Source organism: Mizuhopecten yessoensis, unplaced genomic scaffold (assembly GCF_002113885.1).
Source record: "Mizuhopecten yessoensis strain PY_sf001 unplaced genomic scaffold, ASM211388v2 scaffold7205, whole genome shotgun sequence".
Classification (NCBI taxonomy): domain Eukaryota; kingdom Metazoa; phylum Mollusca; class Bivalvia; order Pectinida; family Pectinidae; genus Mizuhopecten; species Mizuhopecten yessoensis.
Window position 1 is genome coordinate 169,719 of NW_018406933.1, and position 18,086 is coordinate 187,804.

At 39.8% G+C, this 18,086-nt stretch overlaps 2 protein-coding genes across 3 annotated transcripts in view; both read left to right on the top strand.

Moving 5' to 3' along the window:
• Positions 1–9,858, top strand: part of LOC110453256 (spermine synthase-like) — a 42,697-nt gene extending 32,839 nt beyond the window's left edge. For both annotated transcript variants that reach the window (XM_021502141.1, XM_021502142.1), the window contains exons 9-11: positions 3,275–3,360; positions 7,264–7,373; positions 7,922–9,858. In XM_021502141.1, the coding sequence (XP_021357816.1) occupies positions 3,275–3,360; positions 7,264–7,373; positions 7,922–7,952 (227 nt within the window). In that variant the 3' untranslated portion in view covers positions 7,953–9,858. The remainder of the gene's footprint in view (positions 1–3,274; positions 3,361–7,263; positions 7,374–7,921) is intronic.
• A 4,907-nt stretch (positions 9,859–14,765) lies between these two features.
• LOC110453246 (uncharacterized protein F54H12.2-like) lies at positions 14,766–16,088 on the top strand. The gene has a single exon (XM_021502113.1). It carries the CDS (start codon positions 14,766–14,768, stop codon positions 16,086–16,088), a length of 1,323 nt encoding a protein of 440 aa, XP_021357788.1.
• Positions 16,089–18,086: the final 1,998 nt, after the last annotated feature.

Below are 18,086 nucleotides of genomic sequence, written 5' to 3' on the forward strand. Positions count from 1 at the left end.
CGTAATATATTCTTAGTGCTTGGCAGCATAAAGGTTGCGTAGCGCTTGGTAGCGTAATATATTCTGAGTGCTTGGTAGCAGAAAGTATGCGTAGCGCTTGGTAGCGTAATATATTCTGAGTGCTCGGTAGCATAAAGTATGCGTAGCGCTTGGTAGCGTAATATATTCTTAGTGCTTCGTAGCATAAAGTCTGTCTAGCGCTTGGTAGAGTAATATATATTCTTAGTGCTTGGTAGCATAAAGTCTGCGTAGCGCTTGGTAGCGTAACGTCTTCGTAGAGCTTGAAAGCATAGAGTATGCGTAGTGCTTGGTAGCATAAAGTCTGCGTAGCGCTTGGTAGCGTAATATATTCTGAGTGCTTGGTAGCATAAAGTATGCGTAGCGCTTGGTAGCGTAATATATTCTTAGTGCTTGGTAACATAAAGTCTGCGTAGCGCTTGGTAGCGTAATATATTCTTAGTTCTTGGTAGCATAAAGTCTGCGTAGCGCTTGGTAGCCTAACGTCTTCGTAGAACTTGAAAGCCTAGAGTATGCTTAGCGCTTGGTAGCATAATATCTTCGTAGTGCTTGGTAGCATAAAGTCTGCGCAGTGCTTGGAAGCGTAGAGTATGCGTAGCGCTTGGTAGCTGATATCTTCATAGTGCTTGATAGCGTAACGTCTGCGTAGTGCTTGGTAGCGTGACGTCTGCGTAGTGCTTGGTAGCGTGACGTCTGCGTAAATCTTGGTTGAGTAAACTCTGCGTAGCGGTTGGAAGTCTTAAGTCTGCTTAGTGCTTGGTAGTGAACAGTCTGCAAAGCGCTCGCCAGCGTAAACTCTGCGTAGCCTTTGGTAGCGTAACGTCTGCCTAGCGATTGGTAGCGCAGAGTATGCGTAGAGCTTTGTAGCGCTTCCGTTCTACATTCGTATCGTGTGTATGGGTCTATATGACAGTTCTGAGACGCAAAAACCCAACATTTGCTTTTTATCTGTTATAATGAACTTTATGTAAGCATTATTTTTAACTGTATGTTGTCATATGTAAACATTTAAATACTGTAATCTACCAATGTAATGTATTAAAATCAATGTAGTTCGTAAACAACATACAAGACTTAACCTTATTAATAATTTAACTGATATCTCAATGATGATAATTATATCAATAATTAAAGAGACAAAGTCGTAACGAACTGGAAACCGTTAAACCGACATGCCCACGTTAAAGGAGCTGGTCGGAGAAAAAAATACAAAATAAATGGGTCTAAATGCGTTCCCTGGCCTTCCAAAGGTTATACCACGGCAATAGGATGGTCGAGTTCTGCTTGCAATGTCCAGTTTTGACCACTGAAATCTCGGGGAAGCCCCGCGTAAATTTAGCGCAGATCTATTTATATATATCACGTGGTTGTTTCGAAAGTGAGGCAGTCAAGATAACAACAATAGCACGCCGTCATGTGCCATGTCGGACTCAACTAGCGGACAAGACAGCAATACTATACGTAAATAATTGTTTTCAAAGGTCATGTATGATACAAGTGTAGTATTCCTACCTATATGTTGTTGTTATATATAACGGTATTGATACCTCGTGCCTGTCATGACTTTTGCATGCATCTTTTTCTTTCGCCGCGATGTTTACATTTGGCCTTGTTGATGACGCACGTGCGGTAAAATTACATCACTGATCAGGGTTAATTGAGAGTTTTAGACTGTCAGGTGACGATTTAGGATTTCTTTGATATAGTTATAATTTTTACTCTTAGGGAGTGAATTTCAGCAAAATTTGAATCGGTATATTTCATAAGAAGGTATTTTAAACATGTGTATGCCATTTTAGCAAATATGACATTTTCCCCCCGACCAGCCCCTTTAATAGTTGTAAAATGCTTATACAGAACTAACACACATTTTAAATATCAAGCAATACATTTGTTTTCCTATACGAAGCCATTGTATTAAAATACGAAACTAACAAGTTAATAGCTGACTACCGCAACCGATTGTGATACTTTGTCGGCGACAAAAAGAGAGGCACAATGTACTAAATCGGTACAGACCAAAGTGTATGCTAAACAGGCGAAGTTGTAACAAACGAGACCAAAATCTCTCTTCACAAACGTTGTTGACTCGTGATTCTAGTCCGATCTTTTTATATTTTTGTTTTGTTCATGATTTAGAATACCCTCAATAGCTAAATATAATAAATATAAAGATTGTTATATGTTGGTCGGGTGGCACATTGGATAACGCACTCGCTTTTCATCAAGGCGGCCGGGGTTCGATTCCCCGATCGGACGTGGAACGGTATTAATCACCTGTCCGATCACATAGGTCTTCTCCGGGTACTCCGGTTTCCTCCCACATTAAGACCCCCTACGCGCTTACGTCCCGGCCAACATGTGCAATTTATATAAGTTGCAATAAATTGATTCATAATTGTTATAAAAGAAATGAAATTTATGTTAATAAAGACGAGTTTCTTGTCAGACGCCATTGAAAAAAGAGAAGATAGAAAAGAAAAATAACAAAAGGGATCCAGATTGATGAAATGTGGGGCTGCAAACCAGCTATAGCTGTCTTACATATCTTCTGAGCAGACAACACGGGAGATAAATCGTTTCTGAAAGGGGTACAACTTTGGTTTGGTTTGGTTTAGTATTATTTAACGTCCTATCAACAGCTATGATTATTTAAGGACAGACTCCCCTCTGTGCAAGATGCATGCGTGTAGTGTATGCGTGTTTGTTTTGGAAGGCTGCGATATGTTCGTGTTTGTCTCCTTGTGATCGCGCGGAACTGATGCCGACTTTATAGTGCTACCTCACTGAAACATACTGCCGAAGTTACCCAGCAGGACACCCCACCCGGTCACATTATATTGACGTCGGGCGAACCAGTCGTCCCACTACTAACTTGCTTAGCGTTAAGCAGGAGTAGAAACTACCATTTGCTTTCAAAAACGTCAAACAAAGAGTGCAAATGACATATGTCTCTACTCTAAACCACCGAAAAGAACTCACTAAGCCTCAATGTGCCAAGCCAACTAATTCAGCTATCAAAAATGTTAATCTAATACGACAGGCAGTCAGAGGGACGGGTACTATGTTAACCCATTCCACGTGTACCGCTGATTGGTCTAGAATCGAGACACCAGTTATTTGTTCTCTTTGCTTGACAGAAAGGTCTAAAAAATAAGTTTTCAATGACTGTTTGTGTTTAAAACAATCTAAGCATTTATAATTTATATCAATCTGATGAACGTCATTCCGAATATCTGACTTTTGTTTTCCACAGCCTATATCTACGATCTAGAGACGTCCTCCCACAGTTTGGAATTCTCCATAAAGATTCTCAACAAGGGAGGGAAGTACCTGTCGCGGGTGAGTTATCTCCTTTCAACTTGATACGAGATGTATAAAATAAATGTATCGTCGGAGGGACTGTTTCTGTGCGGTAGCGGTACCTGTTTCTGTGATGTACCTATTTCTGTGCGGTACCCATTCATGTGCGGTGCGTCACATTGTTTCTGTGCGGTACCCGTTTCTGTGCGGTACCTGTTTCTGTTCTGTACCTGTTTCTGTGCGGTACATGTCTCTGTGCGGTACAAGTTTTTGTGCGGTATAAGTTTCCGTGCGGTACCTGTTTCTGTGCGGTACAAGTTTCTGTTCTGTACCTGTTTCTGTGCTGTGCCCTTTTCTGTGCGGTACCTGTTTCTGTGCGGTATCTGTTTCTGTTCGGTACCTGTTTCCTGTTTCTGTGCGGTACAAGTTTCTGTGCTATACCTGTTTCTGTGCGGTGCCTGTTTCTGTGCGGTATCTGTTTCGGTTCGGTTCCTGTTTCCTGTTTCTGTGCGGTCCAAGTTTCTGTGCGGTACCTGTTTCTGTTCGGTACCTGTTTCTGTGCTGTACCTGTTTATGTGCGGTACCTGTTTCTGTGCGATACAAGTTTCTGTGCGGTACCTATTTATGTGCGGAACCGGTTTCTGTGCGGTTCCTGTTTCTTTGCGGTACCTGTTTCTGTGCGGTATCTGTTTCTGTGCGGACCGTGATTCTGTGTGGTACCTGTGTCATTTTGGAACCTGTTTCTGTGTGGTACCTGTTTCTATTCGGTACCTTAAGTGCGGTACCTGTTTCTGTGCGGTTCCTATTTCTGTTCTGTACCTGTTTGTGTCCTGACCCTTTTTGTGTTGTACCTGTGTCTGTGCGATACCTGTTTCTGTGCGGTTCCTATTTCTGTTCTGTACCTGTTTCTGTCCTGACCCTTTTTGTGTTGTACCGGTGTCTGTGCGATACCTGTTTCTGTGCGGTTCCTATTTCTGTTCTGTACCTGTTTCTGTTCTGACCCTTTTTGTGTTGTACCTGTGTCTGTGCGATACCTGTTTCTGTGCGGTTCCTATTTCTGTTCTGTACCTGTTTCTGTGCTTTGCCCTTTTCTGTGCGGTACTTGTTTCTGTGCGGTACCTGTTTCTGTGCGGTTCCTGTTTCTGTGCGGTACCTGTTTCTGTGCGGTACCTTTTTCTGTGCGGTACATGTTTCAGTGCGGTATAAGTTTCTGTGCGGTTCCTGTTTCTGTACGGTACATATTTCTGTGCGGTACCTGTTTCTGTGCGGTACCAATTTCTGTGCGGTACCTATTTCTGTGCGGTACATATTTCTTTGCGGTACCTGTTTCTGTGCGGTACAAGTTTTTGTGCGGTATAAGTTTCTGTGCGGTACCGGTTTCTGTGCGGTACCTGTTTCTGTGCGGTACAATTTTCTGTTCTGTACCTGTTTCTGTGCTGTGCCCTTTTCTGTGAGGTACCTGTTTCTGTGCGGTATCTGTTTCTGTTCGGTATCTGTTTCAGTTCGGTACCTGTTTCCTGTTTCTGTGCGGTACAAGTTTCTGTGCGGTACCTGTTTCTGTGCGGTACAAGTTTCTGTGCGGTACCTATTTCTGTGCGGTACCGGTTTCTGTGCGGTTCCTGTTTCTGTGCGGTACTTGTTTCTGTGCGGTACCTGTTTCTGTGCGGTACCTGTTTAAGTGCGGTACCTGTTTCTGTGCGGTACCTGTTTCTGTGCGGTATCTGTTTCTGTTCGGTACCTGTTTCTGTGCGGTACAAGTTTCTATGCGGTACCTATTTCGGTGCGGTACAAGTTTCTGTGCTATACCTGTTTCTGTGCGGTACCTGTTTCTGTGCGGTACCTATTTCTGTTCTGTACCTGTTTCTGTCCTAACCCTTTTTGTGTTGTACCTGTGTCTGTGCGATACCTGTTTCTGTGCGGTACCTAGTTCTGTGCGATACCTGTTTCTGTGCGGTACCTATTTCTGTTCGGTACCTGTTTCTGTTCTGTACCTGTTTCTGTGCTGAACCCTTTTCTGTGCGGTACCTGTGTCTGTGCGGTACAAGTTTCTGTGCGGTACCTATTTCTGTGCGGTACCGGTTTCTGTGCGGTTCCTGTTTCTGTGCGGTACCTGTTTCTGTGCGGTACCTTTTTCTGTGCGGTACATGTTTCAGTGCGGTATAAGTTTCTGTGCGGTTCCTGTTTCTGTACGGCACATATTTCTGTGCGGTACCTGTTTCTGTGCGGTACCAATTTCTGTGCGGTACCGGTTTATGTGCGGTACATATTTCTTTGCGGTACCTGTTTCTGTGCGGTACCTGTTTCTGTTCTGTACCTGTTTCTGTGCGGTACCTGTTTCTGTGCGGTACCTATTTCGGTGCGGTACCTATTTCTGTGCGGTACAAGTTTCTGTGCTATACCTGTTTCTGTGCGGTACCTGTTTCTGTGCGGTACCTATTTCTGTGCGGTCCATATTTCTGTGCGGTCCATGTTTCTGTGCGGTACCTGTTTCTGTGCGGTCCATGTTTCTGTGCGGTACCGGTTTCTGTGCGGTACCTGTTTCTGTGCGGTACCTGTTTCTGTGCTATACCTGTTTCTGTGCGGTACCGGTTTCTGTGCTATACCTGTTTCTGTGCGGTACCTGTTTCTGTGCGGTACCTGTTTCTGTGCGGTAGTATTTCTGTGCGGTCCATGTTTGTGTGCGGTACCGGTTTCTCTGCGGTACCTGTTTCTGTGCGGTACCGGTTTATGTGCGGTACCTGTTTCTGTTCGGTTCATGTACCTATTTCTGTGCAGTACTTGTTTCTGTGTGGTTTATGTACCTATTTCTGTGCGGAACGTGTTTCTGTTCTGTACCTGTTTCTGTGCTGTACCCTTTTCTGTGCGGTACCTGTGTCTGTGCGGTACAAGTTTCTGTGCGGTACCTATTTCTGTGCGGTCCATGTTCCTGTGCGGTACCTATTTCTGTGCGGTTCCTGTTTCTGTGCGGTACCTTTTTCTGTGCGGTACCTGTTTCTGTGCGGTACCTGTTTCTATGCGGTACCTATTTCTGTGCGGTACCTGTTTGTGTGCGGTACAAGTTTGTGTGCTATACCTGTTTCTGTGAGGTACCTTTTTCTGTGCGGTCCATGTTTGTGTGCTATTCCTGTTTCTGTGCGGTCCGTGTTTCTGTGCGGTACCTGTTTCTGTGCGGTACCTGTTTCTGTGCGGTATCTGTTTCTGTGCGGAACGTGATTCTGTGTGGTACCTGTTTCATTGTGGTACCTGTTTCTGTGTGGTACCTGTTTCTATTCGGTACCTGTTTCTATTCGGTACCTGTTTCTGTGCTGTACCCTTTTCTGTGTGGAACCTGTTTCTGCGCGGTACATGTTTCTGTGCGGTACCTATTTCTGTTCGGTACCTGCTTCTGTGCGGTACCTGTTTCTGTGCTGTACCCTTTTCGGTGCGGTACCAATTTCCTTGCGGTACCTGTTTCTGTGCGGTACCTATTTCTGTGCGGTACCTATTTCTGTGCGGTACCTATTTCTGTGCGGTACCTGTTTCTGTGCACTGACATTTTGTGCATATAACATGTTTATATTGTCAAGGTTTTTCCGGGAAGCGAACATAAAACAAGTGCATCCCATCATCATGTATCTCACACTAACATAAACACAGCTAGCGTTTTTACAAATATTATTGAAATAAAAGGTATTTTGATACATTATTTATATATACCACAACTCGTCCTAGTCTGCTTGACGAAATCGTATGACTTTCACGTGGTCTGGTTCGTCTGGCTACAGCTGACAACTCGAAAGATGAAAGTGACCTTATATGGGTTTTTTTTCTTTTAAGAATATATCTATTTCATTCTTTATTTTCCGTACATGTAAATGGAAATAAATAGTATCCTATGTAAACCAATTTGTTGTCTCTTACAACTGTTATGAATATGTGTCAAATAACCTCCCTTTGTTCCAGGGAAACACTGTACGTGCCAAAAGTTACACTGAAAAGTTTGAGGCTGACATCCGGGCTTTACAGTTAAAATTTAATCGCCACGAAGTGGACGTGCCTTCTTTCCAGGAAAAGTATCCTTTAATCTCGATATCATATATCCTCGATACCCCAGGGGTACGCTCACGTTCGCCCCGTACGCTCCTGTAATATGTCATAGCAAATCCGAAGCCTCAGTGTGCACCACCTTGAGGATGAGACTAGATGACTAGTTTGTTTCTTTGGTGTATCTAAAATCTGTCGGTAGCGTAACGGTAAAATTGATTCGCTTTAAAGGCGGTAGTCGCTCCTCTGCAATCATCAAAGGACAGATATCAGCCTAGCGATTGTTTAGTTTTGTTTACCTTAGACAAATCAAATACCTAATCACGTGCCTTCATTTTTGCCATGACCTATTCCAGGGTTTGCTGAGAGCGAAAGTGAGCGTAACACCTGGAGTATCGAGGGTGGATCTCATTCGAAGTTTAAACATTTCATTGCCAAACATTGACAGAGGATTGGGATCGAACTTGTATCAAAAGATGTATAAGTAACCATTAAGTCGCATAAAGCATTAACAACCAAGCTTCTTTGTGAAAGTCTGACACACATCCGGTTTACATTTGTCCTTGACCTTTACCAGATACTGCCTTTACGAGGTGTGGAAACCATAGAAACATGCAGAAAGTTTTTTCTGAATTTGATATAAAGTTTTTTTGTTTCATTTTAAAATTTAAGCATGGTGACGTGTTTTTAATTGTTTTTTTTCTTCAATGTCTAAATATTTTACTAAAAGCTGTCGAGTATAATTAAATCATATACGCTAACCATCTGACAACAAGATAAGCAGCAGTAACAACAATAACAACATCAACAATAACAATAACAACAACAACGACAACAATAACAAGATCAACAGACATCATTTCGGAGTCGAGTCGACGGCTGAGATCAGTAAACATCGGAAGTTGAACTTTAGTGTCGTGGAGGAAGCGCCACCTATACATTGTTTTTACGTTTATGAGACAACAATAATGATGAGTGTAATGAAGTATGTTGTGATCTGAAAATTACCTGTTTCAGATAAAAAAAAAAATGTTTATGTTCAGCAGTAATCTTTTGAGTAAGCCAACACCAAAATTCCGCGAGAAGACGTCTAGATATGTGTTTTTGACAGTTAAAGTGTGCATTTGATTTTAATGGTTTTTGATCTATTCATGTTTTACATATCATGAACATAAAAATTGACTTAAAACGGTACATTTTGTAAGGCCTTTTATCTTGTTTAAAAATGTTCAAACTGTTCGAAAATGCGTTACTTAATAAATATTATTAACTAAAGTAATGGTAGCTATAATTGTAAAAAGTGAAAACGGGCATTCTTGTTCCGGAAAAAAACTCTTAAGTTGAAGAACTAATTTTTCAAATTAATGAACTGTTAATTGCCAATAAAACAATTATGATATTTATCCGGACACTCGAGGGACCAGTGTATGTGACAGAAAAAAATCATAAAACATTTTAATTTCAAAATAAATTTCATTACAACAGGAAGGTAGAGCAGATACAGGCATAATATTAAAGCTGTACGATTTTCAACTTATTTGTTTAAAAATAAGAAGAAAAAATACATCATGGGGTATAAAAAAACTGGTAATATTTAACCTGAACTAAATACGTAGCTGATAATTTCGAAACGAAGAAGGGTTAGTGAGGGGGGAGGGAGGGAGGGAGGGAAGGAAGTGACAGTTAGGAAATTCCCCGATCCTCCATTGATGCTCTGAGAGGCATGGGCAACTATTACTTGTATTCCCTCGCTTAAAATACTATTGTAATGTCTCTGTCAGTCGCATGTTCTAAAAAGTTCCCAACGCAATTTTATCAATTTATCATGTAAATACTTAATTATTTATTTAATGGGATTTAATGGGACATTTATGAGAAATAACAACGATAAACTATAACAACTATAATGTGTTTAATTATTCATACCGTAAAGTTTGGGTGCACCATACCAAAGAACAGAAGTTATCCTTTTGGATAGTAATGAACCGGATTAAGATTTATATAAAAGTTGTAAGCTTTTAAAGAACCAAATGACGAGGAAATAAAACTGTCCTAAAACAGTACCTTGAAGAGACTATATTTTTTTCCAAATTTTCGGTTTATTTAATGCATTGCAAAAACGCCAATGTTCACGCGCGGGGAAAATTTACACTTGTGTCATGAAATATATATGACAAGAAAAAAGGTAAATGCAACAATATCAAAGCTTGCAAAAATAACACTTGCGTGAAATTATCATGAAAGTGAAATCCTAAATGCCACTTGAAAATACCTACCTGAGAAAATGATTTTTTTTATGTCAAGAAAATTTAAAAAAAAATGTGATTTTCGTCTATGCACGATTTACTTTTTACTTTTAACCATAATTACAAATCATACATGAGTGCGTAAGTGTGTTTGTGTGTTTGGAATGTACATGGAGTGTTGTTTTGTACTTCATATTACATTTATTTTTCACTTTCACAACTACCTATACAATGTACAAATAAATCAGAGGTTACATTCTAGAATAACTGCCAGTGTTTTTTGTCTTTTGTACGAGTTGCCTCCCTTGGTACATATGTATATAGGATCCCACTAGTACCACTGCCAAAAACTCCAACTACTGGAAACTGTTTTTTTCGGCATGATTATAGCTTTGATAAATCATTTCTAAAAAAAAAAAATACCTTGCGGGACTTTTATAAGAAATAACAAGGATGAACTTAAACAATATAATCCACATTAGTGTTCTGAGTGTAAAAAGATCATCGGGACTACCCCGGGATTCGAACCCTGGACCTCAGATTGTTATACCATCGCTTTAACCGATTTAACTAGCTACTTGTAATAATAATAATAATAATAATAATAATTCGAGGTTTATATATACCGCTTTATCACAACCTAGTTTGTTGGTCGTTTCAAAGAGGTTCACAAATTATTATCCGTGGTTATCGGGCCTTTGCAACCAGCCAATATCTGTCTGAACTACCTGGGGAGCATACAGCCGGAGCTGCCATTTCTGCGCTTACAGCTAGCATTCAACATTTCTAGCAGTACCCAACCACGTGCTCATTTACAGCTGAGTAGACTGGAACAAGCGGAGTAAAGTATCTTGCTCAAAGATACAACACAGTGCCATGCCGTGTCTCGAACCCGCAACCCTTCGGTCACGAGCCCGGCGTCGTACCACTAGACTCCGTATACAATACCGTACCTGCTCAACAGAAGTATCCTACAATTATATCTAAACGGAAGTTAAAGAGAGGTTACTTTATGTAAGAAAAATGAACTGCAGTGGGACAGGGATCCTAAAGGTTGAAAGTGAGAACGCTCTGAATTGCATATCAAACAAGAAAGAGCTCAATTAGTCCGGCATCTTTCTGACTTTGGGTGCTTGCCCATTTACTATAGCAAATAGATGAGTAGGGGTATAATACCGCCGCCACATCCCCTTTTTAAGGGGATTAAAAGGGGATTATAATATTTGACCTAGGGCGATGACGTAATGTGACCTTTGACCTTAATCCCCTTTAAAAGGAGGATGTGACGGTGGTATTTAGGTCAGATGATGCAATGGGGAAATCCCTGGAATGTATAGCCTAAGGGGGTAACCTTGGAAAGACCACCCACATGCAGGAGGATCTGACGCCGGTAAAACGTCATTGGAATGTAATAGCCTAGCGGTAAATCCCCTTTTTGGAATGTAAAAGTTGCTAAATCGAGGTCATGGAGTCAGTCCCTCATCCCTCACTGTTAACTATAAATATAGAGGGAGGGATAAAGTGGCTTAGAACCCCCATTTCCTATTTGGATTGATGCCATCACGTTTATTTATAGATAGAAACAAGTTATGACAGGTTAACAAACAAGATTGGACACGTCCACCAACGTTGTGCACATATTAGTTTTTAAAATAAACAAGTCGCAACAGGTAATACCTTTTTTGCAAGATCGAACATGTCCACAGCGAGGGTAACATTGTGTATATATACCAAGCGTTAGTCACCACTAATGGCTCAAGAGATCATCAATCGGATAGTCACAGACGACCTCACACTGACAAACATATCGCACAGTAAAGTAGACTGTCGTCTAGGTATCACACAAGAAATCATCGTGAAAAAGGTCAAAGGTGAGCTGAGAATAACTTTAAAAGAAGACGGGAAATGCATACAAATAACAGGAGACTATTTTAAAAAGAAACTGTTTCTGTCAGAGAGTTTACAGTGTGTTTGCACCTTAATACACTAACATGTCAGATATTACAACAGATTGTATCCGTCATTATCAGATTCAACCGAAATATCACTCTATGATGAAATGTGAGGATCGATTACAAACGTTCCAAAACTGGCCCCAACAAATGCGTCAGACTCCAAACGAACTCGCCCGTAATGTTTTTTTTTTTTATTCAGGACATAGCGATAAAGTCACCTGTTTCATGTGTAGAGCACATTTGAGCGCCGGGATATCCTGCGATTCTGTCGAAATCGAGCATAAAAAGTGGTCGACCGATTGTGTGTATTTACAAATGGTCATACCCTTACACCTCTAAGGCTACACAGCATCGTACTAATTGATAATAGAAATATTTGAGGAGAGACTTAATTCCTACATGAGAAATCATATCGAGGAAAAAACTTATAAGAAAATTATAAAAAAACTTGTTATGCTTAGCCTACGCTATGAGTGTGAAAGACATCATATCGAAATTGTTTGTATGTGGAGGATGTGTGGATGGTCAAGCTAATCAGCAAGGACACGACTGCGTCATGCTTGATAGTGAAGACATAGTAGATAGATATTTCGAAGAAGCCCTGTCAACCGTCAACCATTTAGAAGTGGAGAAACAGTGGCGTCAATTTACTATTCAGTCCTGTATTCCTTCACACGTGTTACAACCGTTAATGGAAGAGGAGTGTTTCCGCTCTGAAAACTATGTGAAACAACATTTCAGTGGGAACATTCTCAAGTTTGTGAAGAAAATAGACATTGTCAGACTGAGACTCTTAGTTTGATATGTAAACTTAAATCAACCACTAACATGACGAATGAAAGAACTATGGCAAAGAAAAAAGATTGATGAAATCATTCAATCTATGTTAGAGAGTCGCTTTATAAAACCATAACGTTTATCATGTGTATTCATTTATGTGGAGACTTCTGAGACATCAACTTTTGTATGTAGTAAAATCTTAACCATCATTTTGTTTTTGTTTTTGTTATATAATTGTAAACGCGAACATCAATATGTATATTTAAATCATTATATTATGTGTTAACGAACATACTTTTTATCATAATTATTATATGTTAACAAAATGTTGTTCTCTTTCATATATTCTGAATGACATAGATGTTCACGTTTACAATATATTACGTTACAGAAAATGTTGACGCATCAAGAAAAACAGAGAGTGGATGACATTTATTATAATTTTAATAACGGTGGAACATTCTTAAGTCCAACAAAAGTTCATCAAATACTGAAATCACAAGGACATAACTCTCTAGGTTTACATAAAATCAGACGATACATTCAAAGTCTCGACGATTACAGTCTACAAAAACCTGTCAAACGTTCATTTAAACGCGCACGTGTAGAAGTAGGAGAACCTTTCGAACAATACGACACCAATTTATTAGACATGACGTCACTTGCCAAACATAACTCAGGTGTGAGATATCTGTTGATGGTAATCGATGTGTTCAGCCGCTTTCTCTGGGTAGAACCTATCAAAACAGAAACAGCAAAAGAGGTATAAGAAGCATTCAAGAAAATAATCAAGAGAGGTAGAATCCCAAAGAAAATTCATTCAGACGTGGGTAAAGAATATGCTAATCGCTGGTTTAAAAAATATTGTCTCGATAACGACATTCATCATTTCACCACACAAAACGAAATTCATGCCCCCATGGTAGAGCGTGTTAATAGCGCATTTAAAACCATGGTATTTCGCTACTTCACCAAATTTAGGACCTATAAGTACATCGACAAGTTACAGAAATTTGTTGATACGTATAATGCTACACCCCACCGCTCCCTCAATGGAACAACCCCAAAGGATGTAAATGACAATAATCAAGCAGATCTATTTGCTTACATGTACTTGAGGAAAAAGAAACTTAAAAATCAGAAAAAAAGATATTTAAAACGAAAAAACCCGATCCCTACAAATTCAAGATAGGAAGTTTGGTTCGTATATCACATACGAAACAGCTCTTTAAGCATGCCTATCAGCAGCAATGGTCATCAGAAATATTCAAGATAAACAAAAGATTTCTTATGCAAGGAATATCCCTATATCGATTGATAGTCTTTCTAGGAGATACCATACAGGGGAATTTTTATCAGTCAGAATTACAACGAGTCGAAAAAGATGAACAAACATTATGGTTTATCGAAAAAAAATACGCAAACGTAAGAGGGGAGGTCAAATCGAGTGGTTTGTCCAGTTTGAGGGGTGGCCCGCTTAATATAACCAATGGATCCCCGAGAAAGATATCAAAGACGTCACAGACAGCTAACATGTCACACTACGTAATCATCAACAGTAACAAGAATCTCGACTACTTTCCTAACAACAAACCATACCATTTCCGCTGTCAACTGAAATCACCCATTACTCTGAACGATATATGGAACGTAGCACTCGTTGACATCTGTATAACAACGAGTAATACAAAAACGAGAGAAAATCTATACATACATTGCGATCTCGTTGGAGAATCCGTAATTGATGGTGAGAAGCAGAATCTGCTTCGAATGGTGAAAGCTCAGAAAGTTGCAAACTGGAACCAATCACTTGACACTCCCCAGTACGTTCCTGTAAAAAAGTCAGAAATCAGAGATATAGAAATATCTATAAAAGACAGTGACGGAAACTTTGCTTCATTCTTAAAAAGTCCAGCAACGATTACACTTCAGTTTAAAGCCTACCCTTTTTACAGATGAATGTTTCCAACTTATACGTACCCAATGTGGGTGAGTGGCTACAGTATTATCGAAAGGTTACCGATGGTAAGATTAATCCTTATACAGATATACAAGATGTAAAACAAAGGGGTGGAGGTATATCGGACAACACAACCGAATTCATCATTCCCATTGACAAGTATAGTAGTGACGGAGAGAAAGCCTTACCCGCACATAATATCGACATCAACATGATATCACCGTCACAACAAATAGTAGATCAAGCCAAATCAGAGTTAAAAAGAAAGGGAAAATTGATACCGTCTCATTATAGCAGGAAACGTCGAAGGGTACAGACCGTTCAGAGAAAACCAACAAGTAACTCGGGGAAAAAGACAAAACAGGTTAAGAAACGTAAGCCTGTACAAAAACTTAAGCTTACACAAAAACGTAAACCTATACAAAAACGTAAGCCTACACAGAAGCGTAAGAAGTCTATTAAGAACGATTTATTATCATCATGGCTACAATAAACAAGGACTTTTTCAGAGAAGCTCAACCTTCACAACTGGAAGTTTTTGAATTACCACCAACACAGACAGCCGTCGAAAATGTATACTATCAAGACGTACTACCGATATCACAAATGACTGGTGATTCACCCGTAGAATTTATCGTTTCCGGTCAAAATGGTATGGAATACATCGACATGAAAAATTCCCTAGTGTATGCTAAAATAAAGATAAAAAAGGCGGATGGATCAAATATCAGCTCTACTGAAGACATAGGCCCCGTCAATTTTTTACTACCTGCTCTGTTTTCACAAGTAGATGTCACACTTCAAGGAAGAACCGTGATATCTACAACTGCTAACTATGCATACAAGGCATACATTCAGACATTATTGAAGGATGGAAACGGTGCTAAAACATCACAGTTAACGACACAGTTATGGCATAAAGATACTGATGGAGAAATGGATGATACAGATGTGAGGACGGGTAATAATTTAGCTTTACTAGAAAGAGCCGAATTATTCGAAGGTGGCAAAGTTGTCGATTTGGAAGGTCCCATATTTCACGATCTATTCAGAATGGATAGATATTTACTCAATCAAGTCAACGTAAATGTGAAGATGTACAGATCAAAACCAGAATTTTGCCTACTTTCCGGTGAACAAACTCCCAACTATAAAATTGAGTTTGAAGATGTTAGACTACGCATCGCTAAAGTTAAAGTGAACCCTGCCGTCATCTATGCCCAAAGCCAAACCCTGACAACAACTACTGCAAAATATCCATTTACAGAAAGTATTCTAAAACACGTCACTCTTGCTGCTGGTGGGACAAGTTTTACGTACGACAACATATTTCAAGGAATGAGACCCAATTTTATCACCGTAGGCTTTGTGAATGCAACCGCCATCACGGGGGCATACAATCAAAACCCGTGGTTCTTCCAACCATTCAATGTTACATCCATAGGCCTCTATGTGGATGGAATACCTGTTGGCGGTAGCACCATAAAATTGGATTATGATACCAGCAGCGGACAGACTACTATACCCTTCTTACGGAACATGTTCAAAACAACTGGAAGATGGTTATCCGATTGTGGATTAGATATTGACAGGGAAAACATTTCCAGCGGTTATTCGTTATGCACATTTAATTTGGAGCCCATTTTTCAAGGGAATCAGTATCTTACCTTATTAAAACAAGGAAACGTCAGACTGGAGGTCACATTCGGAAGTACACTATCCAAAGCCATCAGCTGCATCGTCTACGCCGAGTATCCAGGACATTTCGAAATCAACGCTGCAAGAGACATTTTAAAACCATGAATACCAATCAACTTCGTTGCGCCATCGATTGTGATCCCGTCATGAAAGAACTAAACATAGGTGTATATGCGAGGGATCACATATCGAAAAACATAGAACAATTTCCCACCGGATTTATTGTAAATACTGACAAAAGTCATCAACCCGGTCGACATTGGGTGGCTTATTTTATGGAATCGGCAACAAAAAAGGATTTTTTTGATAGCTATGGTCATCCACCACAATACTTTTCACTCCCAAACTGTACATCTTTTAATGTAACACGATTACAGAGTGTCAGATCTAACGTGTGTGGACGTTACTGTTTGTTTTATTTACTCAATCGATGTATAAATGTACCACTTAGCACTATTGTTAATGTATTTAGTGATGATTATAAATATAATGATGAATTTGTATATGATTATATCAATCAGTCTTTTTCATGTTGTTTTCAAACTGGTGGCAGGTATCAATCATGTTGTCAAGAATATCAATAAAATATACATACATCACTCACCCATGCTTAGTTTTAATCATGTCACAGACAAGTCTAGTCCCCATCGTCTGTCCCGCCACGATACAGTTAGCAGGCAGCTCTGGAAGCGGTAAAACATTTCTGATGAAACAAATGTTAGAGCAGGCCGATGGTTTGTTTAGTCAACCTACAGCCAAGATCATGATCTGTTACGATACTTGGCAACCCATGTTTGACGAACTAAAACGAAATATCAAAGAAATCACGTTTGTGAAGGGAATCTTAGACGAAACACAATTTGAGGAGTGGACTTCCGTTACAGAAAAACATAAGATAATAGTACTAGACGACTGTTTAATAGAAGGATCCAATTCCGTGCAGCTCATGAAAATGTTTTGCATAGGGTCACATCACCGAAATGTGACTGTCATATTTTTAGTACACAACGTATTCCAGAAGGAGAAGGTCATGCGCACTTTAAGTTTAAACACTCATTACTTTATCCTATTTAGAAACTATAGAGACCAAGCACAAATCGAAACATTAGGGAGACAGATGTTTCCTAGAAGGTTAGAATATTTCAGACAAAGTTACCTTTCCGCCGTTTCAAAAAGATATGGATATCTTTTTGTCGATGTCAGCCCTCACATCCCGCAGTTGAATATCGTCGACGGCCCGACAGAACTTCCCCCACTTCGTACTAGGATATTGCCAGGACAGGATCCAATCATCTACGAACCGAAAAAATGAAACATTTTCTCGACTTTTTGCTATCTGCACCTCGACATCAACAGGTTGTCATCATAAACACACTAACAAGAGAACAATTGAAACTAATGATAGAAATAATCTATAATACGGTCATGGATAACGTTCCCATGTCAGACGAGGATAAAAAGATTGTATCTAAACAGAAACTTGCCATTCGTGAAGTGTTCGTCAGAAATATAACACCTAAGGAGAGGAGAAGAAGATTACAAGCTGTCATTAAAACTTTACCGATATTCATCAATAACTATCAACGATGGCAAGAGAACTCGCCCTCATGACGAAAACTAAATATGATAGATTAATCGCTGAAACAGACAAACCCAATGAAATAGATACTATAAACAAACTTGATGAAATAGACATTGAGAAACCTGATAAAACCGGTGAACAAAACAAAAATGGCATGAACCAGCCTGATGAGACTAAAAATGAAGACAAACAAACAAAGCAGAAAGGAAGACGATTAGCAGTAGAAGAGACACCGGAACGTTTTATGAATAGTTTACATAAATCAGTCAAGCGTAAGTGGTTATCTTTTAAGATCTAGTTTCCCCTCTATTTTTGTATCGCGATGTATAATCACATATCCAAGATCCCCCTAGACATTCCATACATACCCTCTACACTACCACTGTGTATATAAATACAACTCACAACGATATCAGCTTATAGTGAAATCGACCACCATGGACGAACTACCTTCTATCGAACAGCTGCTGCGAGACTACTCAGATGGTGCCGTAGCGGAACAACTGCGAGAATTAAAAAAA

Excerpts from the sequence above, each read along its gene's own strand:
- LOC110453246 (XM_021502113.1), top strand. The coding sequence starts at position 14,766 with ATGGCTACAATAAACAAGGACTTTTTCAGAGAAGCTCAACCTTCACAA.